The 25,071-nt window shown below is 48.4% G+C and overlaps 1 protein-coding gene across 1 annotated transcript in view; it reads right to left on the bottom strand.

Annotated features, from left to right (window-relative positions):
- Nucleotides 1–1,934: 1,934 nt before the first annotated feature.
- Nucleotides 1,935–25,071, bottom strand: part of LOC119390000 (mucin-19) — a 94,142-nt gene continuing 71,005 nt past the window's right edge. The window contains exons 4-6 of the mRNA XM_049414617.1: nucleotides 11,378–11,554; nucleotides 8,936–9,127; nucleotides 1,935–7,160 (exon numbers count right to left, since the gene is read on the bottom strand). Of these exons, the coding sequence (XP_049270574.1) occupies nucleotides 2,557–7,160; nucleotides 8,936–9,127; nucleotides 11,378–11,554 (4,973 nt within the window). The 3' untranslated portion in view covers nucleotides 1,935–2,556. The remainder of the gene's footprint in view (nucleotides 7,161–8,935; nucleotides 9,128–11,377; nucleotides 11,555–25,071) is intronic.

Below are 25,071 nucleotides of genomic sequence, written 5' to 3' on the forward strand. Positions count from 1 at the left end.
AACTGCGCCGGCGTACATAACCAGTGATGGGTGCCATATAGATAATCGTTTCGCTGCTGCTCTTTTGGCACCTTTTTGGATTGAACAATCCCCCCCCCCCCCTCTATTTGAAGCGATCAGTTTCTGTGCCCCCGGTGTGGCCCGCTTATGTCTAAATTTCATTATTGTACTAATAAACCGCGTACTTACGTTGGGCGTCACTGTCGCACTTGAAGGTCACCGCTATTCGTGCGTCATCAGCTAGGAGCTTTCTTAGATATGAGACTTAGTGTTCCACCATCGATCAGAGCTGCGAAACGTGAAGTCCTGTAATCCCTGTGTAGTTATGGACGTGACCGCCTCGTCCTGATGAAGTCGTGCAAACATTGCAGTCTTCGAGGTTTCATTATTGTTTGGTGTTTCCGCCAAAAGAAAGTCTCAATTGCGAAGCGTGCGTTTTCGTAGTGGACATTTTTCTTTTCCGCAACATTTTTTATGCGATGCAGATTTACGTAGACGTTGTCATGCTGTAGGTAAAACACTCTTCAAAAGTTGTTTACTTCCATTTCGTAGCATTCGGCGCCAAAATTTGTCCCATTGCAGAGCGTGCTGTCAAGACAGTGGTGAACAACCTTACCTCTTTATGAATGTACTGGCTGTGTTTCATTAAACTAGACAACCGTTGAACCGTTGCAACACAATAGGGTTGTTTGGCAATGTTATCTTGCAACGACAGAACAACCGCCAAGAAAGAATCAACACTGAACACATTCGCTTTTTTTTTTAACAAAGCCATTCAGAAAGGTGTTTATTGGCAACAGCACACCAATAATACATAACCAGCCTCGCTGAACAGTGGATGATTGAACCATGTAAAACAATAATAATAATAAAAGGAAAAAAATAATAACAGATGAAAAGTGTAGACACAGGATGCCTCCAGACCCCCCGACTGTGCCCCTAAGCGAGTCACCGCAGAAAGACGTCGAGCCGCCTCCGTCGCATTTGAGCTAAGCCCCGCGCTGGTATATCTCGTCAATTGCACTTGGCGTTAAGGCATGTTTCACTCAGCTCCACTCACTCTCACGTACGTTGACCTGCCGGTTTCTCTCAAGTAGGATACGTCCCTTTACAGTAAGTAGTTCGTCCCGTTCGGAGGAACTATAGTCGGTTAAAGCCTAATAATAAATATAAGCTCCGCCCCCAGAATTGATACGCGCCTGCCATTCATCTGTGCCTGAGAGTCGTGCTAGGTGGTTTCCATTGTAACCATAAGTATCATAAGTACTACGCATACTGATAATTAGAAGTTCGTCGTCCAGACCAAAAATATTAAGTTTCCTCGAGAGTGATGTCGGAATCTTTGCTGAAATTTGCAAGAAGTTCAAGCTTTTCGGCCGAAAGCCAGGGACACGAACATGCGTCTGTATAGGAAAATCGCTTACCGGAAACACGTTAAAAGTGCATTACGTCACGGAAATGAGCAAATGCAATTGGGTGGGGTATCTATGCAAATTTTATCTGTGTGGCACAGCGACGGCTGTGGGCGAAGCTTAGATTTATTATTAGGCTGTAACGGACTATTCGCAATATCGCCTCAGAAAAAGCTCGCAGATACCGGCACGGCTGCGTCATAACCACAAAGCTCCGTTCATCTTTCAATGCCAGATTGTTCAGCTTCCAGCTGCAACTAATTTCTTTTCTGATTACCGACCTCAGAGTACCGCCTGTGGTCGGTATAATGTCGCAGGCAGTGCACATTTTTTGGTACTTGAGCTGCTCGAATTCGCAGCGCTTGTTAAGTTTAGTGTTCTCCGGTGTTGGAATCATGTGTACTACGCTGCCGTTAAGTGCTTGCTTGAGTAATTTTTGTGTACAATCGTTTTCCAACATACGCTTTCCTTATTCGTAAGTTTATAAAACAATTTACTGGAGATTTTCTTCATTTTTTGCTCCGTTACTGTTGGCGTGTCATCTTTCTGCGATGCAGAATTTGTAGCTGCCACCACGCCGAGACGCACACGTGGCGCCTCGGCTTGTTTCCCCGGCTTGTGACCCGCACCCCAGCGAGTATGTACAATGGATGGACGACACTCAGGGCGCCGATGACGTGTGCATCACAGTCCCCTAGATGCGTGAGGCATCGCCCCAAGTTGCCAGGTGTTCTACGTTGTGAAGCTCCGTGACCCAACGTGGGCCCTTGGCTAAAGTTCTCCTAAAGGAAAAATACAAGTGCTGCCCCGAGGGCCGATGCAGGTAGCAAAGTCGTATCCTGTTTAAAGCTAGAAAATGATTATCGGATTTCACTCGATGACAACCCCAGTGGTATTTCTTTTTCGGGGATAACGGTGATCACAGAGCGGTTCAGTTATTGCTTTGAGCGAAGCTCAATTTCATTCATCAGAGTGAATTTTACGTTTCAAAATTCACCAGCGCGGAATCCTTACGTCAACAACACATTTTCTTGCCTACCTGGCAGCAGTGTCAGTTATAGTGCGCCTAGACTCCACACTGTTGGGAGCTTCACAACCTAGAGTGTCGGTAAGCTGGGGCCATACCAAACCACTAGCAGTCGTCTCAGTGAGCCCGCCGCTCAGAACGCCTTCTGTCCCTGTGGGGCTCTGCACCTTCGAGATGCAGGTCGGGAATGCCAGCCTTCACTAACTGGACAATTGGGTCGTGCGTCATGGCTGCGGTAGCGTCTTCCGATTTGGTTTTATCGTCGTCGCCACTCGCGTCACCGTTGTGGCCATTATCGCCCGCAGAAGGAGGTGTCGTCGTGTAACGGGTAGGGAATTCGGTGGCCTTGGGAGCATCGGTCACCTCATTAGTCTTGGTATCTTCATCGCCACCGTCATGTCCAACTCCATCGGCAGATGAGGGCGTCGTGGTGTCAGGCTGGTTGTCGCCAGAGTTCGTGGCCGGAGTAGCGTGGTCGCCGTCAGCCGAGCCGCCTTCAGTGTCAGTCTTCGGAGGTCCCGAGTCGCCGCCGTTCGCGGGCGGCTCTCCTCCGGACGGTGTGGAAATAATGCCATGGTCCAGCTCATACTGCCGTCTTGTGTCCGGGCTCAGCTGTGCTAGGAGCTGCTCAATCGTGGGAGGAACCCTTCCTCCATAATCGTGGTGTACGTGTGGTTTGTGCTCGTGGCCGTGACCGTTGCCGCCTCCATTGCCACTGCTTGACTTTGGCGTTGGTGCAGGTTGTGGCGCTGGTTCTGGTGCCGCAGGAGCAGCGCCAATGGGCGGTAAATCGCCACCACCTTCGGCTGCTGGAACAGGGGTTTCCGGAGCCGCGCCGTCGTCATGTGGTGCGCCGCTGTCGCCTGTAGCTGCGTCATCTGACGGAGGTGCATCGTTCTGCGGGGGCTCAGTGGACGCTTCGGGCTTCTCTGCCTCGTTGTCCGGTGATACTGTGTGCGCCTCTTCCGGCACAATTGGCGTCTCGCTTACTGGCGTCCTGCCGGAGTCATCATCCACGTCGTGGTGCGGCGCTTCTGTCGTAGTTGTGGGTGTTTCCCCTGGCTGTGCGGTGTCCACGTCGGGATGCGGCGCTTCTGTCGTAGTTATGGGTGTTTCCGCTGGCTGTGCGGTTGTAGCTTCTGGCTCGCCTTCAGGATGTTCTTCACGTTCCACGTTTTGAGAAACTGTGGTGTCCTCACTCTTCGGCGCCTCAGATGAAGTGCTGTCGGTTCCACTTCCAGCTCCAAAAGCATCGGTAGCCGGTCCTTGTTCTACTGGAGTGGCTGAATCAGCGGGACCAGCGCTGTCTGAAACGTCGTTAGATTTTTCATCCCGCTGAGGCGCGCCAGATTCATTGCTGTCTTTGGGTGGCACAGCCTCATTTTCTTCAGTCTTGACATCTGGGACAACTGGGGCGTCACCCAGCGGGTGCTCGTCCACGGGTGGAGAGGCTGGAGCATCAGTAACTGGCTTGTCTTCCTGCTTCGGAGCTTCAGTGCTGTAGCCCACTCCTTCGTCATGGTGAGGCTCGTCACCAAGAGGGTGTTCTTCGGCAGCCATGCTCGGTTGGCTGTCTCCGAAAGTCGCAGCCTCGGTAGATGATGGTGTCACTGACGCAGCCCCCACGGTTGTCGAAACGGCCTCTGGCACCACTGATGCCGCCGTAGTCGTTGTTTGGTCGGCTCCTTGCACTGCTGGTTGCTCAGCATTTGATTCGCTACTGCTTTCTTGTTCGGTAGCTTTATCCTCGGTAACAGACGGTGAAGGGGCAGTGGCAGGCGTCGTCAACTCTGGTGACGCTGGGGGAGCTGGTGTGATGTCGTTGGACCCAGAACTCTCTCCGTCTTGAACGGAACCTCGGCTTCCAAACGTTGCTGACCCAACTTCCGTGTCTGAACCAGCACCTCCAGCACTTGCGGCACCTTCCTTTGTAGAGTCAGCGCCAGCAATGCTAGTAGAGCTGGTATCAGTGGAAACTGGGGCGTCAGTAGAAACTGGGGCGTCAGTAGAAACTGGGGCGTCAGTAGCAACTGGGGCATCAGCAGGAGCTGGAGCATCAGCAGGAGCTGGGGCATCAGCAGGAGCTGGAGCATCAGCAGGAGCCGGAGCATCAGCAGGAGCTGGGGCATCAGCAGCAGCTGGGGCATCAGCAGAAGCAGGAGCATCAGTAGAAGCAGGAGCATCGGTAGAAGTTGGAGCATCGGTAGAAGCTGGGGCATCACTAGAAGCCGGGGCATCAGTAGAAGCTGGAGTGGCTTCGCTGGCAGTGTCAGAACTGGTGAATGGCTTCGGGGTGGTTTCCCCAGTGTGATCTTCAGCGCTAGGCCCAGTGGTCGGGGACGCTGACTCATCGTGCCCGGCAGCAGAAATGCTTCCTGTAGTAACATCAGGTGTACTAGTGAGGTCGTTACCGAGAGCGGAGTCACCAGAAGTGCCTGTCGAGACCGAATTTTCAGCTGTGGTGGAAGCTGCGGAGTCACCGGTTGTAGTTGCAGGGCTAGATTCACCAGGGCCCGTTGCAAGAGCGGAATCACCTGTTGCAGTTTCAAGAGTGGAGTCGCTAGAACCGGTAGCGGGGACAGATTCAGTGGAAGCTGGTGCGCTAACAGCATCTCCCGAAGCAGGTGTCTGGGCCTCACCGCTTGCAGTGGTTGCAGTAGCATCACCAGATAGCGGTGCAGGAGTAGCGTCACCGGCAGCTGGTGCAGGGGTGGCAGTGGCAGCATCGCCTGGAGCCGTTGCTGAAGCAGCGTCAACGGAAGACACTGCTGGGGCAGCATCAGCAAAAGCCGTTACTGGTGTGGCCTCACCGGAGGGCGTTGAAGGGGCAGCGTCACTGGACGCCTCGGCAGGGGCAGCGTCCCCAGAAGCCGCGGCAGGAGCAGCGTCACCAGAAGCCGCGGCAGGGGAAGCGTCACCGGAAGCGGCGGCAGGAGCAGAGTCAGCGGAATCCGTGGCAGGCGCAGCGTCACCGGAAGGCGTTGCTGGTACGGATGGCGATGGAGGGGTAGCGTCGCCGGAAGCTGGTGCAGGGGTGGCGTCGGCGGTAGTGGTGGCTGCGGCATCATTGCCTGGAGCCGAGGCTGATGTAGCGTCACCGTTAGACGCTGCTGGGAAAGCATCAGCGAAACCCGTCACTGGTGCAGCATCACCGGAAGCTTTTGCGGGGACAGCACCAGAGGAAGTAGCTGCAGAGCCTGCTTCGCCGGTAGTCGGACCTGATTTAGAATCGATGGGGTTCGTTGCAGAGGAGTCAGTAGCAGCCGACGCAGGGGCAGGAGCATCGGCGAGCATAGTCGCAGAACCGCAATCGCTGGCTTTCTTTGCGGTGTCCCCAGCAGAGTCGCTTTGGTGCGCAGACGTGCTACTGGCATCTGCTCCAGCGGAGAGATCAGTGGCTCCACCGGTGCCGGCTTCCGCTGTGTGAGTGACAGTCGCATCTGGGACGTTTCCTGCAGCGGTGCTGGCGGGGTCAGTTGGGCCCGAAGTGCTAGTAGTTTCTGTTGAAACGGAAGCAGCACCTGGTGTAAGTGTCTGCGAAGCTGTAACGCCTTCTGGTGCAGCCTGATCGGTTCCCTCGACATGGCCGCTTGCTGTCGCCATCGCGTGAATTGTACTGTCAGTATTTACGCCAGACGTGGATGTTGAGGCATCCGTTACTGCACCAGTGCTGGAAGCACCGTTATGTAGCTCGGAAGTAGCAGTGACCATCGGAGAGGACGCGTCGTCTTGAGTTGTGGCGTCGCTAGCAGCCAGGGCGTGCGTAGCGTCTCCCACAGAGGCACCTGTGGTCGCAGCACTGTCGACTGCTGCACCATGATAGGTTTCGACAGCGGGGGCGGTTCCAGAATGATCAGCTCCCGCCATGACGGTACCGGAAGAGGTGGAAAGAGCTCCTTCCCCGGTTACTGCTCCTCCTTGTATCCCGGTGGACGACGTCGCCCCGACGCCTCCATCAGTATGCAGCACAGTTCCAGTGACGGTGGGCTGAACAGTTCCGAGTCCCACAGTTGTGACCACTGGGTGAACAGGAACATTGGCGATCACGACTGGACCAGCTTCTGGGAGCACAGCCGGAACGACGGGAACTGCTGCACCAGGTACAATAGTTGCGGGGAAAATGTGCCGTGCCACGGTGCGAGCCTCACCGTCGGTACCGCCTACTGCAGCGGTGGTTCCGGCGGCGTCCTTGCCCACCGTCGACTTGAGCTTGTCATCAACGTCCTGACTCTGTACAGCAGCTTCCAGTGGCTTCATGGAGTCGGTGCTTTGGGCTCCGCCTGCAGCGTCTGAGGTGCTTTCCGTTTCTTCCGGTGGTGGCAGGTGAGTCGTGTACCTCTTCACGGGATTGGTAACGTCAGGAACGGGTTGAGGGGAAGACAGGTCGTCGTACAACGAGCTGGGAAACGCTGTCTGCTCAGGGCGGAAGCGCTCGGTGGTTTTTGTAGACTCGGTGGAGGTCGGGAAGGCGGTCCGTGTAAACAGCACACCGCCCTTCGTAATTGCGCCTGGTGCACGGTGAGACAGGCCAGGAATGGTTGTTGGTTCGAATCGCGTAACCGGTGCGCCGTGTCTCGTGCTTCCACCGGGTACGTGGGTGGACGATCCGGTACCGGGAATCGTCGTCGGTTGGAACCGCGTGGTGAAGAACCGGCCTGTCGAACGCGGGCTCGTGAAGGGCGACCACGGTAGCTGGACGGTTGTTGTGACCGATGGGTCCTCTGCGAATATTCGAACAAAATAACGGGACCTGTAAGTATTTCTGGCAATTATACGGCAATTATACGCGTATTCAAAGCAAGGAGCAAAATAGAGTACAGTCTAAGAAGAGAAAGAGTATCTGTTACTCTTTTCGGCGAGTACTTGCCATGCATATGACTCTTTAAAAGAGACACGTTCAACTCTTTTTAGGTCCCACGACTCTCCGACGAAAGCATGACGACCTCATAAAAGAGTTGCCACAAATATGACCTTCCTTAAAACGAGACGTCAAGTCAGGACTCACAAAAAAGAGTCAAATGACATTTTTTTTCTTAGAGTGTAGTTGAAGCTGTCTTCGCTATTAAATGTGTGCTCAACAATAGTCCTAATGTAACATGATGGAACTCACAGTTCGAAAATCCTGCGCAGCGATGTTAAACGAGGCGTACTTTGAGACAGTTTCTTTTATTTAAAAAGCGCTTATTTTTTGTTTCATGTTGTTTCGATGCGTCAGTATTCCCGTGCCTCCTTTAATTCGTGCGTCCGTCCGTCCGTCTGTAAGACATCGCGTAAGGCGTTATAAGAAGTGTACAGATCCTGGAGAGAGTGCAGAGCGGTGATGGGTGTCGGGGTTTTTCGGCTCCCTTATTAACAGCATGCTAGCAGCGCATAACTTACTGTAATTACTCGGATACTACCAACAGTGGTTATCACTCGTTAATGTTGGCTAATAATGACGCATGTTGGTGAAATGATTTAATTGTAAAACACGCTTAAGTAATATGTGAAAATTCTTCAGTAGGAAGCTTCTGCTTCAATTTTTCCGCATTTACCTTTGCTTCGTCGACTTTCCTCTGCATTCGTTCGAACATGTAGCAGGAAGAATAAAAAAAAATCACAGAAAGTCCCGCTGTTTCTATGCACCTCAATTACGCGATATATGTACGACCTCTATTTTGGCCTGTCTACGATTATTACCTACTATTTTCCTGGTAGTCAATGTGACGGTACTTTTTTTTTTGGTTATTCGTTTCGGTGTTGACACCCTCTATACTCTGTTAGAAAAGTCGTTGAGCGGAGAACACGAACACCTATTCTTTGGAAGAGTGAACTAAATATATTTCTGACAAAAAAGTCACCTACAACAATGCAGGACGATAACAATGTATCCAGAACTACCATTATTATGCGGAAGATGATGATTATTAGTACATATAAACGGCTTTGTGTACGCTAATTGATTATACTACAAGCACCTGTTATTTCTATCGTGAAACTGTGCCCGCGCGGCAATTGAGTGCCCAAAGCAGTGCCTCTTCATGCGAGAGAAAGGAGGCTTGTTCCTTTAACATTTTATTCTGTAACCCCAGAGAGCCCGAACGGCGTCGTACGCAAAACGAAAGAGAGCAGCTTGTTCGCCTCTACTGCTTTATAGCCGTGAGTCGTATGATACGGAACAATGAAATCAACGTTTAAAGGCCCTAACGGCTAAATGCAGTTGGCAAGCGCCAAAGTGTTCATGTCACTAAATGCTCAAGCGGAAAGGTACCTCTGACAATTCCATACGTCACATGTATATCAGGACATTGCAAGTAACCGTTGAATATAGATGAATTCCGTGTTTCTGCTCATATTGCTCACGATATTGCATGAAGCTTTACGTTCTTGCGCATTCTTTTCTAATTGCTTTTTCTACCTAGAGTATTAAGGTGTACACAGCTCGAGCACACAGTGCAGTCTGCGCAGGGGTATCTGACCGGCTCGGATACATACAATATTACTTAAATGGAAATACCTGTTGGTGGGCAGTGGTCGTAGCGCGGGCAGCACTCGCCGTCCACGTATCGCGGCTCACAGTCGCCTCGGAATTGGCAGGCGACCAGTGAACAGCTGATGGAGCTGCCCTGGCAGTAGCACACGTAGCACGGGCTCTGCGGGCTGGGAACCACTTCGCCATCCTTGTAGAACTTGCCGTCTTGCTCACAGCCTGCGCCACACCGCAAGGTGCGAATCAATCAATCAATCAATCAATCAATCAATCAATCAATCAATCAATCAATCAATCAATCAATCAATCAATCAATCAATCAATCAATCAATCAATCAACTGGTTGTCATAAGACATGCGGCAGTGAAGGGTCTCCGAGTAATTTCAATCTCTTGTGTGCATTTAACGAGACCTACATATAAGTGTGCCATAGCTTTTGCATACCATATTATAGGAGTGAGTCTGCCGCAGTTGTATAGTGAATTCTTGAATTCCAGAGCCATAAAGGCACAACTGCGGGTTCGCCGAGAGCAGATTATTGCTGAGAGCCGCCTGAGTGGGTTTACACTGGGTATATATGTACGACTAAGTGTTTCATGTAGCCTTGGCACACATGGATATTTCTTGAACAGAAAAAGGAGATCATTTTGTGCGTATCGGCACATGACTTAAAAGCGCAGTTATGGCCCAAAGGTGAGGATCCGAAGGAAAAACAAACATAGCTGGCAGTGGTGATGTTTGCTTCCGCACTCGTGTTATTCGTGTCCTACACGACCTAAGATCTCTTACGCAAACTGGCAATGTATTACACTGTGCCAGTGTCGTTATAGAAGGAGCCTTAGAATACTGGAAGTTACTCAGACGCGTGCCAGGTTTCTCAGTGGATATTGATCATCGAGTGTACGGAACTTGTAAGCTTGTACTACCATACAACTGCCCGAACACGCAAATATTTTGTTGGACCTTATGCGAACGTTAAGCACAAACCATGAGGGCGCCAGATGGCAAAAAAAGAAAGAACAAACTAGAAACCATGCAGCGAAATGCATGTGCGCCGGAATTTCCGAATATCACCTAAAATTGGTTAGAAATACGCTGACACTGGACGCCAGAATGCCAGTTTCTTGAATGTTCTTATATCTAAAGCACGCCATACAGTACAGATACTATGCTTTACAATTAGAGTGGATCGCTCTAGCTGCTCGACAGTTCGTTCTATGTCTTCTCAACGGAGTTGAATAAACCGCTTCAAGCGGTTTATTATTGTGCAACCGTTCTTTATTGTTGACTCAGCTTGAAAGTTTTCACGCTACAGTTTCGTGACGCACTTTCTGAACTGCTGGCGTCGACCTGTCACTTCGAAGAAAACGGCGCAAAACCCCGTACCAAACGTTGCGTTATGCAAAGTACAGGGCCTAAAGAAAAAAAGAAAAATAAAAGAACAGCCGTAGCCACGCACGTTTGCTGACTGCCTAGCGCACCTACGATGTTATCGAGCGCGTGGCGGCCGTGTTCTTCGAATCCATTAAAGCACTGTCAGATCGTGGTTTGCGAAAAGGTAGAGAAACGAAAGCGCTGTACGAAAGAAAACGGACAAATGTATTGAACGCCTGTTTCCCGCGAAGTGCGGGCGTTGTTAGGCATGCCTAGTTTGAAGCTGAACACGCTTTCGCCCTTCAGCCACCACAGCGTGATGAGAGAAATAATAGTAATAATTGTTGGTGTTTAACGTCCCAAAACCCCGACATGATTATGAGGGATGCCGTAGTGGAATACTCCGAAAATTTCGACCACCTGGGGTTCTTAAACGTGCAAGGGCGCGAAACACGGGCCTCAGGCATTTTGGCCTCCATCGAGAATACGACCACCGCGGCCGGGATTCCATCCCGCGACCTGCCGATAATAGAAAGAAAGGAAAGTAAATGTACTTTGCCTACTGAGACATTAGGGTAACTTAATAGATAGATAGATAGATAGATAGATAGATAGATAGATAGATAGATAGATAGATAGATAGATAGATAGATAGATAGATAGATAGATAGATAGATAGATAGATAGATAGATAGATAGATAGATAGATAGATAGATAGATAGATAGATAGATAGATAGATAGATAGATAGATAGATAGATAGATAGATAGATAGATAGATAGATAGATAGATAGATAGATAGATAGATAGATAGATAGAAAGAAAGAAAGAAAGAAAGAAAGAAAGAAAGAAAGAAAGAAAGAAAGAAAGAAAGAAAGAAAGAAAGAAAGAAAGAAAGAAAGAAACAAATCGATGCTGAGGACATCCTATACGCAAATAAAACAATGTCCGTCGGAGGGGTATAAATGCGCGATATTTTTCCCGGTACCGCCTTTTATTGACCTCGCTTCAGAGAAACGGCGCGCATGTACGTGCAGTGACCGCGTGCTTGCGAAACGAAAAAAAAGAAAGAAAAAGAAGGCTAGATGACTCACCGCAGTGGTACTCCGGGCAGCACTGACCCTCTCGGCGGACAGCTTTGCAGTTGGGCTTCACCTCACACTCTCGCAGCGTGCAGGCGAAGCCAGGTGGACGGCACTTGCATGTTTCGCACGGGTCCTCCGTTGGGATGGGGTCACCGCTCCGGTAAAGCACGCCGTCGACGTTGCACACTGGTGGAGGCGGTCGATTGAAGAAGCGCGCGATTTTGGAGGGGAAAGGAGGAGAGAAAGGGCGAAGAAATGGAGAGAGAGAGAAAAAAAAAAACGTTATTTAGCACCGTTTCAGAGACAAGCTGTCGAGGTTGTTGCCACATTAAAGTGACAAAATGTAAATCGCTAAGGAAAGAAACCTAAGCGATCTTAGACTCAATGTGCTACTTTACGACGGCCTTCGTAATACTCAGGTAGCAGCGCTACTCAGTTATTTTTACATAGTTTGGCTTAAGTATTAGTAAAAGCCCGCACTTGTATTTTCTTTTCGAGATTTTTTCCTGGCGCTTATAGATAAATATTGACCGTCTTAATTGCTAGCGTAACCAACCTGCGATTCATGCACAAATGTGCTGCCTTTTTTCCTACACGCAGAAAATGGCTAACTTATCGTGAAGCAACTGTGCGTTAACTCGCTGCTTAACGCACAAGTTAGTGAAACAATAGCAGTTAACAAAAGTTTAGTGCTAACAGGACGCTTAATTCTTCCGACAACCATCTTTTTGTTCGGGTGTTGAGCAGGTTGCACGAATAATTGAAGGCGAAAGTTCGCGAGAAGTTTCGTGAAAACCTGCTCGCACTTAACACATATTCAATACAGTTCGCTCACGTTTGTTTTTGTACAGAACTCAGGAGCTTCAATAGAGTGAAGCAAAGCGGCGTGCCGAATAATACGTATCAAACCGAGCACTAAAACCGGCAGCCGCGTGCCACGTACTACGGGCGTACTTTATAGGCGTGCCTGTTCTGCGCCTCGCGATATACACACCGAGCGATATACACACCGATATACACACCGGCTACAAGCTTCGTGCTTCAAATTAATGAAATGAAAGTAATGAAATTAATCAAATTATTGAAATGAGACTTCACAATTAATGAAATGATTAATGAAGCTTCACGTGGTCATTGTACAACGTGAAACGCGGAGGCGCCGAAGAAAGTATGCCGAAAGCCACGTTTGGTCTCGTGGCTACGCATTGTTTCGCTCAGGTCTCTGCATAAAGGAACAAGTTAATTAAAATTAAATGTAAACTAAATAATCAAGACTGCGTATAGCCTCGCGCAGTTTTTTTTGAAAGAGGCAAATAGCAAGAGAGCCGTAGTTGCGGCGTCAGCGTAGCTTTGCTGAGTGTGAGCGGCAACCGGTCCGATCGCATGAGAGGAATATGTCTTCATTAAGCCGATAAACTTTGTCTTACTCCTCTCGCCCCGGCGAATAGAGGCATAAACAAAGTAGAATGACTAAGAAAGTAAAGTAGGGTCCACTGCTACGCACCACTCGGCAAATAATGAAGTTTTGTTTGGAAGCAACGCGCTCCGGGAGAGAACGTGGGCGGATTAATGGCTTCAGCTAACAAGGAGTAACGATTGCGCGAATTGAGATTAAGGGGCGCCGGGCACGTGCGCACCGCCACGCGCTGCAGTGACGGCCATCGCGCATTTCATTAATCTAGTAGCGGAATCTATCTAAAAAAAAGATAAAGAGAGAACGTGTTAGTGTAGTTGTTGCCGCTTCAACACTTCTCGTTTTCTCACTACGTCGTGCCAGCGTACCGAAGGAGTGTGAGGAAAAGAAAGACTATGCCGGCTCAAGTTATCAAAAAGCGCGTAGTAAGAATATCAGTGTACGGCTGATACGTCATTCATTAGCTTTTCAACTCCCAGCGATGCGTATGACTTGTTAGGAGATATATGTGCACACATGACTTTGAAAAAAAAATAAGAAAGAACAAAGGCTAAACGGATACACACTACACTGTATAATAAGTATCGATAATTTATTGTCGCATCTTTTGATTTGCTACAGATAAAAACGTGCTAATATATTCGCAGCACTAAGTTTCCCATAATATGTTCGCACGTCGCAATCTTTTTTTTTTGCTTTCTATTTTTTTCGATGTTTTAAAAGAGTAGTGACGATATTAAGATATTGAACCAAGAACTTTTGGTATACACGTTTTTGTTCTAGTTCTCCTAGCTCATTTTGAAGCATCGACAGAGATTAACCGTCTCATTACGATGCAATCTCGGGGCCTTCTTTTGTTCCTATACGAATACGGATTTGCATAAAGGCCATTGCGCCACGACAATCGTTCCCGTGACGTGCCGATGAGAGCCAAACGCAAGAGATGTCGAGCGTACGAAAATTATAAAACAAAGAAATAAACAAGAACGTTATGCTCTTCTTACGCATGACAGACGCGCCCACACACGCGCTACGCTGCATGCATAATACATCACTCCGCGTTGGAAATGTCGTTGATAGTAACGTATAGTTATTGTTTCCGAAATTTTGGGGCTTCTTGCGTCACGACGTAGGCTTATTTCTTCTAAATTTTTGCTTGTTTTTTTTAAACATGTTTATCGTCCCTCCTGGTACGCTCGATTCAGCATTGAACGTCTAGCAAGACCAGAACATCATGCTTCAGCGACGGCCATTTTCGTACCAAACCTAAGCCATCATTGTTTGTTTGTTTGTTTGTTTTTTCTTTTTGCTGGTGGTGTCGAGCCCGCGACGATGTTAAGAGAGAAACGGACGCGAAAATAAATAGATGAAATTTTGTAAGCGTAGAAAACTCAATCGACTTTTATAAATATTAAAGGACTTCCGTATTGCTGAAAAAGAAAAAAAAATAACGAGAACTGTTTCCGCTCACGGGTATAGTCAACTGCTTTTTCCCTACGCCTTGGCGAGCTATAGCTCATCTCGGATGCAAAGATTGCGTCGGCTTCGCCGCCAGCTGACATTGCGTGCGGCTAAGCCTACACGCAGGAGCAAACATCCGGCGTGGTGTTTTCGTGCGCGCGTAACATAGCACCCCCAAGTTTGTTTGTCTTTTTTACGCTCACCTCTATTTCTTCCGACTGTTATTCTTCTAAGACTAAGGGTCAACACGAGTAAGAGTAAACAAGAAGCGAGAGAGATTGCTCACTTTGTTCCTGGAGAACAGACACCGTATAAGGTTTTCTAGGGCGACCACGGGAACGTAATAAGTACGTTTATTTTACGGTTATTATTACTTCAATACGAGGTACCATCATTTTTTTTCCTTCTTGGGCTTTCGTTCTGACGTTACCCTTCCGAGAAAGCCGAAAACATAGCCTCTCTTTCTACACTCGCAAAAAGAAAAAAAAAGCACTTTCAACGCGCACATTTCTTGAGGGGGAACTAGGGAAGATGGAACAGGCTATTCTGAGGTCTGTAGTGGTCGCGAATCGCCATAGTAGCTCACAGATTTGTTTTGCCGACCGAGAAAGCTCATTCTCGTGTGGTAAGGAGGCAGTAAAGAATAAAACGAGGGAAATAAAGAGCTTAGTCATGTAATTGAAGATTATGATTACGATGCTGCCAGAAAGAAAAGAAAAAAAAAGCCGCAGAGAACCGCTGCCTTCATTTCTTGAGGCTGTTTGATAGCAGGGTGTGTTGTTTTGTGACACATAGAAGAGTAACTCACTCCGGCCCAGGGTTGCCGTGCTCGCTTCCGCACTACCCCTGCTGCTTCGTTATTCTGCGTTAATAATATATTTGTTCTTTAGGTTCTTATGTTTGGAACGAACAACTTAAAAGTGAGCCAGCTTCGCTTCGTGTCGCTGAAGAACACACGTTGATGAAAAAAGAAAAAAAAAGTCACAGTTTCGCCGCAAGGGCGAAGCAATGAATGCGATAGCAAGGAACTAATGCTATACGAAGTGAGGCTCGCCAATGGATACTCTCAGTTTGAACAGCGCTTCTGTTGCAAGGCGGCCGAAGGCGGCCGCCTTGCAACAGGCGGCCGAAGCAGCGAAGGCGGCCGAAGCAGCGAAGGAAACTAGCGTGCTTCAAGTGTCGACCTGTGACACTTGATAGTTCGCGCTCATCTTCTGTTTGTTCGTTTAGCGGCGTCCCTGAGCTCGAGTGACATTCGTACGCACCGTAACATGAGCGCGTACATCACGGTGAAAGGGTGAAACATTCCTCTACCCCTCGCCACGAGAAAACCGCGCGAGCAGACGGCGGAAGGGCAAGCTTCTCCCATGCGCAAATATAAGAAGAAGCGAGCGAGCTCGCCGACGACTTTTAAATGCGCCCGTGGGGCTCCTAGCGCCACCTCGCTGGTATTGAAGAAACGCTTAATATCGCCTGCTGTCTCTGAGTCCGTCCAGCGCTAAATGGTGTGTATATAACGCTCGCCGTTAGCTACGTGGAGGATCGGCGTTTCGTGGCGTAGTGGATAGCGCCGCTCGCTGCGGAACAAGAGGTCCCTGGTTCGATTCCGCGCTTCGGAAGCATTTTGCTGAGTTATTTTTCTGTGGGGACTTTATAGATATATACATACTTATACATATACGGTGCATGACGGCGACGGCGACGGCAAAATCCAGCCGAGACTGTCCATATAATTGCTATCGCAATAAAAAGGCTGCAAACGAGCAGATGGTGAAAGATGCAGAGATTGGACACTGTGCACATAACTGCCTGGTTGTTTCTGAGATTGTCAGCATCTCCTTGGCGCTCCGTTTTATTGTCCTGTTCACGTAGTTCTCAAGGAGGTGATCAGAAAGAGCTCCTAGATTACGTTTCGCGAGTATTGCTTTGAAAGAAAACAGCGTCATGTCATCCAATCGAAATACGTAACGCATTCCACAAGCTGCAACGTTTCGGCAGTGCACACAACTGTAAGCACTCTCCTAATGAAAAATTAATAAATAAAAAGGCGGCCGTAATGGCGGGAATTTCGTACCACCTCTAAATCTTGAATTAGTACAATTTATAATTCAGCAAGGAACACCCAGCAATCGTACACGTACATAGTACACAAAGAAAGCATATGAGAGCAGATAGCAGAGAAGACATGAAAAATTCCTCAGTAGACTTCTAAATGCAAACAACCACAAAATATCTAAATAAGGCGCAATGTAATTCGAAGAATCTTTAGTTGCCTTCGAAGCACAAGGCATTGTACAATCAAAGCGCTTTGTTCTATGAGACAGTGGAAACGGTCGAATGAACGAAAGCTTACCATCCGAATGAAGTTGCTTTTCAAAACTTTACATATAAACATAGTGTCACATTTCTGTTTGAACTTATGCCGTTGACACTATGAAAGTGCAGTACAGTTAAAATGCAGCTGTAGTAAGTATTCTGAAAAGCACATTAAGAAAAATAAATATAAATATCTTTTTCTGTCCTCTCCCTTGCCCACTCCCACCACGAAAGTACTTAAGCTACACTGATATTTATCAAATAGTTTCGCAAAGAGAAATTTCGCGAAATACTTGCAACAGTAACTATAATGCATTACTGTGTAATGAGCAGGTCATTTTGAAATGTGTAAGAGTCTGGCGCTAGTATAACCACAGCATCATGAACTTGCACAGGAGCTATTGCGAAGAGCACGCAAGTACATTTGCGTTCATATTTCCTAATGCTGCATATATATGCTTTTTAAGTTGTACATGATGACGCTTTCTTGATCGCTAGTTGACACATATGCTTCACTTGCGTGAATCGCTGCTATCTAGTGAAGACAACAGTAAACTTCCAGGATGATAATGGCGTAAAATCTCCGTTTAGATTGGCGGCTTGCGTTTGGGCACTAATACTACTGAGTACATAATTTGAGGAAGAATTTGAGAACTGCTGCTCGGCAAGTCCACGTGGCATCATTCCTTACCTCTGTTCTGAGAGCATCCGATGTCTAGATCATGTCGCATGAGTGACTACATTGTCAAAGCATTCTTCCAGATTTGGATAACGTTGTCTTTGACATAGATGCCGAGTCTTTAAAAAACCTAACACTTAGCTTTGAAATGGTGATAAACCAACTGAAACTGCGATCTAACAAGAACTTCAAATAAACACAAAAATAAAGAGCAAAAAAACGTGAATATAATCTGAGGTGAAAAAGAAAGGCTGAATCAGTAAAGAACAGAAAAAAAAAGATCTCACTGCAAGAATGCGGTGCCGTTAGTGGCACAAGGAAAACACTGAGCTAATGCTTTCGATTCCGGTGATGAAACGGTTTCGTTCATTAAACGTGTAGAGAAAAAAAAAAGAACTCCGACTCTCGAATGCAGCTTTGCATATGTAAATTGCTCGGATTAAGCGGATTTGTGATGATACTCGGCGGTGTGCTACTTCAACGAAACCGGTTAGTACGTGCAACGCGTTGACGTGCACGGCCTATGCCGTCCCTGGCTTCTCTTCGCGGTGCTCTGTTTTCCGGCCCGTGTTTTCACAATCACCCGCTCGTGGACTCTCGATGCCAACGTGTTTTTCCTGAGGTTATGAGTAGGGGGGGTTAGTGTGTACACAGAGACGTACAAATGTGCAGGCTCGGAGTGCTTACCTTCGAGCATCAGAGACAGGGGGTTGAGGAAAGCAGGATGGGAAGGTTGGTTGAAGAGGTTTCGCAGTCTCTCCGGGAGGAGGGGGGTTTGTTGTTGGGCAACGGAAGGAGCAGTAGTGGATCAAGGAAGGTGAGGTTTACTCGGTCACATGATCACAGAAAGAGAACAAACAGTAACGACACAGGCAGTACTGGTTAGGAGAGAGTGTACACAACTGAACGTAGGCTGATTTCATTGCACTAACCTACACACGGCTTATTTATTTTCCCCCTTGCTAGACAGTACTGTGCAGCGACGAAACAACCAGCTTTGTTTTCGTTTTGACCAATGCTTTTGTCGCTTTGTTCAATACCCTGTCTAATAAACAATACGAGCTGCAAAAGTTGTGTCAAGCGCTTTGCAAATGAGCTACTGTCTTTGCTTGGTCACAGCAGGCTTAATTTTGAACTTCTGCGATGCGTGAGTATTCCTGCGCAACGCCTTTTTTTTTTTTTTACACGCGTTCTAATAAGGACATCGTTTTCTGTAGCAGGAATGCGTGAATTTAGTCTGTGCGTTTTAGTATTCTTCAAACACAGGCACGGTACGTTCTGAAAACTGTCCAGGTTCTGGAACAGGACTGTCTGCAGAATATTTTTCTATGCTTGGACAACGTTCTGGTTTTTGCTGCTTTTCCAGCATACTAAAACCTTCCGGAAAGGTAGAGTAACTACATTTTCAGTGTCTTTTTACGTGGTATACAAGTAAAGTATATCGCAGTCGTAGCAGCAGCAAATGCTTTAGGCGTATGTGTAAAACAATACAGCAAGCTGGACCTTCAGGCACAGAATCTGAATGGGTCAGAATCTTTGTGCAAAAGGACCGTGATTAAACAACAGTTCTTTTATAACCGTAAACTCTCTTTATTGCTCAAAGAGTTACACAGCGTGTCAAAAAAAAAAAACAACAGTGAGTTCATGTGCCAACGGCGCCCCGTTAATGGGACAAGTATGCATTCTTTTCTATGGTAAATACTCCAGTGCTTTTTATGTTAACAAAAAAAAAAAAAACAACAGGACATATGGCTTTCGCCAGTATGTAGTTAACCTAAGAGACTTTCTAAAGATTCGATGCCTCCGGTAGCACTATTGGATGGCCTGCGTAATATGACTGGCAGTCGACTAACTGGTTAAATATACTATGACTAACACACTGCACACCGACTTAAACTGTCAGGCGGCTAAGTGCTCAAGGGCAGTAACAAAGAAAAACACTAGAGACGATGAACTGAACACATGCATCGAGTGCTGCATTCAGGTGGCTTCATAAAATATGCTCATCTTCTGAACGTTCTAGCTGCCTGATCTCCCTTTTTCCTGCGCAATAACTGAGGGAGCGAAATACTGCTGCCACTTAACACACACGTCAGCCCATAGAGCCGCGCAGGACCACCGGTACCTCTAAGCTTACGTCTGGTGGCCCAACTATTTCCACTGTCTCGGCTCATTTGGTGTCGGGACTGTTCCCGTGGTCCATCTCGTATTGTCTTCTCGTGTCTGGACTGAGTTCGGCGAGGAGCTGCTCTCTCGAAGGGGGAATCCGGCCACCGTAATCGTGGTGGACGTGAGATCCATCACCTTCGGCATCGCCGTGACCTCCATCCCCGCTGCTTCCTTTACCGTGATAACCATCTCCTCCATCGGAGCCACCATCGTCGTGGCCACCGTTGTCACCATTTCCGCCAGTGTCGTGACCCCCATTGTCACCACCATCGCCCCCATTGTCGTGGCCTCCGGCACCGCTGTCGCCGCCAGAATCACCGTCGTCATGATCGCCAGCTCCGTAGGACTCGGTGGTGGTCGTTGTCGAGCTTTCGTCATCTCCGCCATTGCCGCCGCCAAAGCCATGGTCTTCCGGAGTCGTGTCTTCGTGAGGTGACGGCGTAGTAGTCGCGCTGTCTCCGCCGCAATCGCTGCCACAATCAGATCGCGGTGATGAGGTAGTGGTCGTCATCTCCTCTCGTTCGATGTTACCCGTCTTGTCTTCGGGGGTGTCAGTGCTGCCGCCGAATCCGCCGTAAACGCCGCTGCCTCCTGATGCGTCCGGGCTTTCGTCACCGTGACCTGACGTCGTCGTGGTGGACGCCGGCGTGGTTGTGTCGTGGTCGCCGAAGCTGGGGGCGTCCGCCTGCGGTATGTCAGCCGGTACATCACTGTGTCCTTCCGTTGTCGTAGCAGGTGCCTCTGTGGATGCGTCGTGGTCACCGAGGCTGGGACCGTCGGCCGATCCCCCAGCCGCTCCATCAGCTGATCCACTAGCTGATCCCTCGGAAGATCCACCACCAGATTCACCAGCCGAACCATCAGCCGAACCGCCAGCCGAGCCATCAGAGGATCCACCAGCTGAGTCACCAGCCGATCCGCCAGCCTCTCCTTCAGAAGATCCAGCACCGGATCCTTCCGCGGAACCACCACCAGGAGCTGCAGTGGTCGTCGAGGTGGCCTCCGGGGTGGCAGCGTGGTCGCCGTCGTCGCTGGGTTTCGGTGTAGTCTGAGGCGTACCGAATATGTCTACGTCGTGACCTTGGCCGGGCTTCCTCGGTATGGCCTCGTTATCTGAGACATCAAATATGACACCCGTAGCGATGACCGGCGGAACGTCGTCGTGGAATAAGAACTTCCCCTTGTCACTGCCTCCCTCACTGCTGCTTGCTGTTGTCGTTGGGGTCGAAGGCGTGGTTGCTCCAGCACCTGCGTCGGCAGAGCCGGCTTCCGCGTCTGGACTCTTAGTCGTAGCTTCGCCCGCTCCCGATGACGCACTGCTGTCGCCGGCAGAGTCGTCGCCGGCTCCGCCTGTAATCACACACAGATCAGGGCGACAAGACGTGTCAAAGGACGACAGTGTTGTTCGGTAGGCAGCGGTGCGCAAAGCGTTTCCGGCGAAGCCTTGTGCGTACGAGGGCGTCAACGTCGAGCCAGGCCGCCAGGTTAGCTGAGGCGCCGACAAGTCCGGTAGCAGCAGCGGCAGCAACAACAGCAGCAGTAGCAGCACGCGGACAAGCGAGTCAGAACAGCCGCACTCCTCCACCAAAACGGTTCACAAAAGCGGCGTCCAAACGTCTGGCGATCACAAGCGGTGACCAAAGTGCGTGATTAGTGCGTTAGCCCAGCATGTTTTGCAAACGGGCCAAAGTACAGAAGAGCGACACAGAGCTCGAAATTATAATATATATACATGTGTCCAGAGAGCTCACGGTGGCGAAGACGACTCAATACGAGAGGTTAGGCACGGGACCAGAGACAGGAAAGGGAAGAAGAGGAAGGGGGTTATTTGACAGGTCTTCCATTAAAGGGCGAGCAAACAAAAAGCAGTGAGCTTGCACACTGGCAGTTGGCAGTAAGATCACATAATTCAAAACAACAATAACCAAACAGCATTGCTAAGGCTTGCACAGTGACAGTATACCGTCTGATTTTGCTCTCTTCTCAGAGATAACGAGGAACCTTCAAACGTGTAAAATATGCCTGTCAGCGAAATCGATCACGTGATCAGTACGTTTGCACCCACGGAAACAACCAGTTTCAGTACTTATTTTAGCTACTGATATTTTAGGACCTTCTACAGCCGATCCTCAACTATGCATCAATTCATTGGTCAGCAACAACTCATTCATTCAATGGCATGGCGCTCTTTGGACACACTTAGCCCTTGCGCCAAAAAACACCATCTCATCATCAGTTTCAGTACTATAACATGCAAAATATCAGCCATCTTGAGACGATCACGGCAGGTCTCATTATAGAGAACAAGAGTCACATATCCATGATCCCACACCGTCTTAAGCGCTCCCATATTGAAACCCCTATGTTCTAATACGCAGCTCTGTATATCGTGATACAGAATAAGAGTACGGGTCATACGGATGGGTCTTTCCCAACAGGCACGTGAATCGCACTAACGTTCACTGTGAAGTGCTCGACGAATACCTTATACCGAACGGTTCATCACAATTGCAAAACGGTGAATTGAAGAAGAAGAAAAAAATAGTTCGTATTCATTCTTTCAAACTCTTTTCAACTCAGCCGCCAGCGACGAGGGCCAGAGCGTAATCGCTCCGTAATCGCAGAGGGCACGCTCATTATGGAGCGGCCCGGTTTATCGTGAGAAAAAAGGCGGCGAATGAGACAATGCCGGAACCCGCAGAGATCGGCGGGCGCCCCGCATCGAAGATTCTGCATTCGCCGACGCTGCTATAGCGCCACATGAAGTCATTTTGCATAAACCTACGGCACAAAGCTGCCGTCTCTTGGCACGCTATATAGTGTATAGTGGGCACGCTTGAGGGTATGGCACGCGCGTGCCATCTCTCTCTTCTTCTTGCGCCCATATAGCATTCGCTTTGAGGTGCACGCTTTGCATAGAATAACGGCTCGGGCGACCGAGTCGACCTCGGCGGGAGCGGATCCGCTAAGCAGGCCACGATCACCGAAGAGCGGCCGAGAAAAAATCCTTGATCCCGATGCAACCGCCCCTTTCATCTGATATGTATCTCTCCTTCGTCGGACAGGTACGGGTTGGAAGGTACACTTAAAGCAAGGCGCGGAAAAATTACGGAGAATCGGTCGGAGCGGTGAAGTCGGGTTCTGAATGCCCAATGTATCCGAGCAAGTTCTTTCCTTTTTTTTTCTTTTTTCCCGAGATACTGAGGTATAGAAGAAAGAAGTTTGGAAAGAACTGGCAAAGTTTGAAAATCCACGCGCGTCAAGGATCCCGCGTGCTGGAAGGCTGGGCAGCTGGCTATGGTAGAGGTGCTGCTAGGCAGCTGCTCTCTTTTAACGCGATAGCGTTAAAGAGCTCGTATCGCAGAAATTGCGCCGTCGGCGTCGGGGCCGTTGGTTGTGAGCGAAAAATCATCATCATGTCCGTGACCGAAAAATCGAAAAAGCTGCAAATAAAGTAAAAATAAAAATGTTGGGTCCGAGTGAGAATCGAACCCAGGCCGTCTGCGTGGCAAGCGGGTGTTCTACCACACAGCCACGCCTCTGCTTGGAGTTGCACTGAAAGTAACTTTCATGCTTCCGGAAAATACGCGTCCTGTATACAGGTGTCACAGTAGGAGATGTAATATCGCAGTAATATTGCGTGCTACAAGTGTACATTGCCATAGGGCGTCACACCATGCCAATATCATAACTACTTCGTGGTTTAAAGACAGCCACCCATTGCAAAAGGCTCACACATTAGTGCGCGTATTCCCTTAAGACCACGTAGTGGGTGCATCGCAACTTCGAAGAAGTTTCTCGCGCATAATTGCTCCTGGTTTAAAGCATGCTACCCATTACATAAGGCACACGCCTTAGTGGGCGCATTCTGTTAAACCCTCGTAGTGTTCGAACTGCGCACTAGGAACAGAATATTGCTATCGCGTTCAGCTCTTAAAGGCGAAGCTTAAGCGTCCCCCAATTTTTTTCTCGCGATCCGCCACCACGAACATTCTCCGGCGCATGACTCATCGCTGGTCCTTCAGTTATTAGAGAGGCTGGCTTAGCGGCTATGGCGCTGAGCTGCTACGCACGAGAGCACGAGTCTCGAGCGCAGCAAAAAAAAAAAAAGAAAAAAAAAAGAAAAAAGAAACTTGGGTACTTTGGTTTACGTGCTCGTTTAAGAACCACGGCAGGTCCTAATTGATCAGGAGTGCCACATTATACGGGGTACCTCATAATGATATGGCTATTTCCTCTGCCCTCCCCTTTCCATGGCAGGCTAGTGAACCGGAAGTACGCTACCACTGGTTGACGTTTCGGTATTTACCTGCGTGTCTTCATCTCACCTCCCCCGAACCCAGTGATACAATGAATCAGCAATCGCCAGGAAACAAGTATATTTCTTGTTAAATGAAGCCAGATTATCTTGGTTTTCTATATTTTTTGCCTAAGAGAGAAGGAATAGCATACGATACCAACCTCTCCTACGCAAACACCTAATTCTAAAAAGCGAATACCTGCTAAACTCAACTTTATAGCTGTTCCGCACTGCTCTCGCTGTTTTCGTTTTTTTATTTGCATTCACGATGAGCTAGGAAAATTGGTTGTAGCTTTACTTTTGAGGAAAGATAGCCGTTTGTAGAATCTGGCTAGACATCTGATCGGAGACGCTTCATGCCGCCGTTCTAACTGAAAAGTGTTCCAAAAAAGAATGAAGAAAGCTTTACAACGCAACGATCTCGCAGTGGAAGCATTTTTAATACAATATTCCGCCATGTTCAAAGGAGGAATTCTTATTACAATGCCGAATCACAGCCAAAATGAATAGAATCAAACACGCTGATATATTTGTTGGGGTCCAATAAAAGGCAGCTGCCTCGTGTTGTGCTTAAGCCAAGCTTACGGAGTCTCAAAGAGCAGGTTTAATATATTACGTATGACGTCGCTTTTGCCTGCACGATATGTTCGACATTTTATTAAGTACGCTTTTATTATTTTCTATTGGGTCTTTGCTTCTTTGTCAGTATCTTCAGTCGAAGACTTAGTTTAATACCGATCATGTTGTACCAGCAGGTTAAACTGTTGCTCGTTTCTTTTAAACTTTTGCAGTATATTAAATCATGGTCGTATATTATACCGACGGTCTAAACTATTTATAACGACGACTATGCATAGCGACTACGAGCATTGATGAAAGATCGTTTCACGCACACGCACCGGAAATGTGCTATTCGCAAAATTCCTTAGAGAGGCTTCAGAGAATGGTGGTTGTTGTTTGATGCTCAGTTCTTTCCCTTCTGGCAATAAGCACATTATGACGATGCGTCGAACAGGAAAAACTGGAAACACCGCCTATACTGTTACCGTTTGTCCTCTAATATGTCTTTGTTTACATGTAAGCGCGGAATTGGAAGTTTATCAGAACTCTCGGTACGAGTTAGTCGGTTCGTGATATCGAAGCGAGTTGTTTCCAACGCGACATAAACGGGGCGAAGGACCAAGACAGCACTTGTCTTTGCGTCTTGGTTTCTCGGTGTTTCGTCCCGTTATGCTTCGCACTGGAAATAACTTGCTTCAAGATGAAGTTCTTTCTTTGATCTCCTTGTAGTGTCGTCACAGAGTCTTGTTCTTTCCTTCATTCTTTTACACCCTTTTCCCTTCCCAAGTACAGGGTAGCAAACC

The sequence above is a fragment of the Rhipicephalus sanguineus genome, chromosome 4 (assembly GCF_013339695.2).
Source record: "Rhipicephalus sanguineus isolate Rsan-2018 chromosome 4, BIME_Rsan_1.4, whole genome shotgun sequence".
Lineage (NCBI taxonomy): Eukaryota > Metazoa > Arthropoda > Arachnida > Ixodida > Ixodidae > Rhipicephalus > Rhipicephalus sanguineus.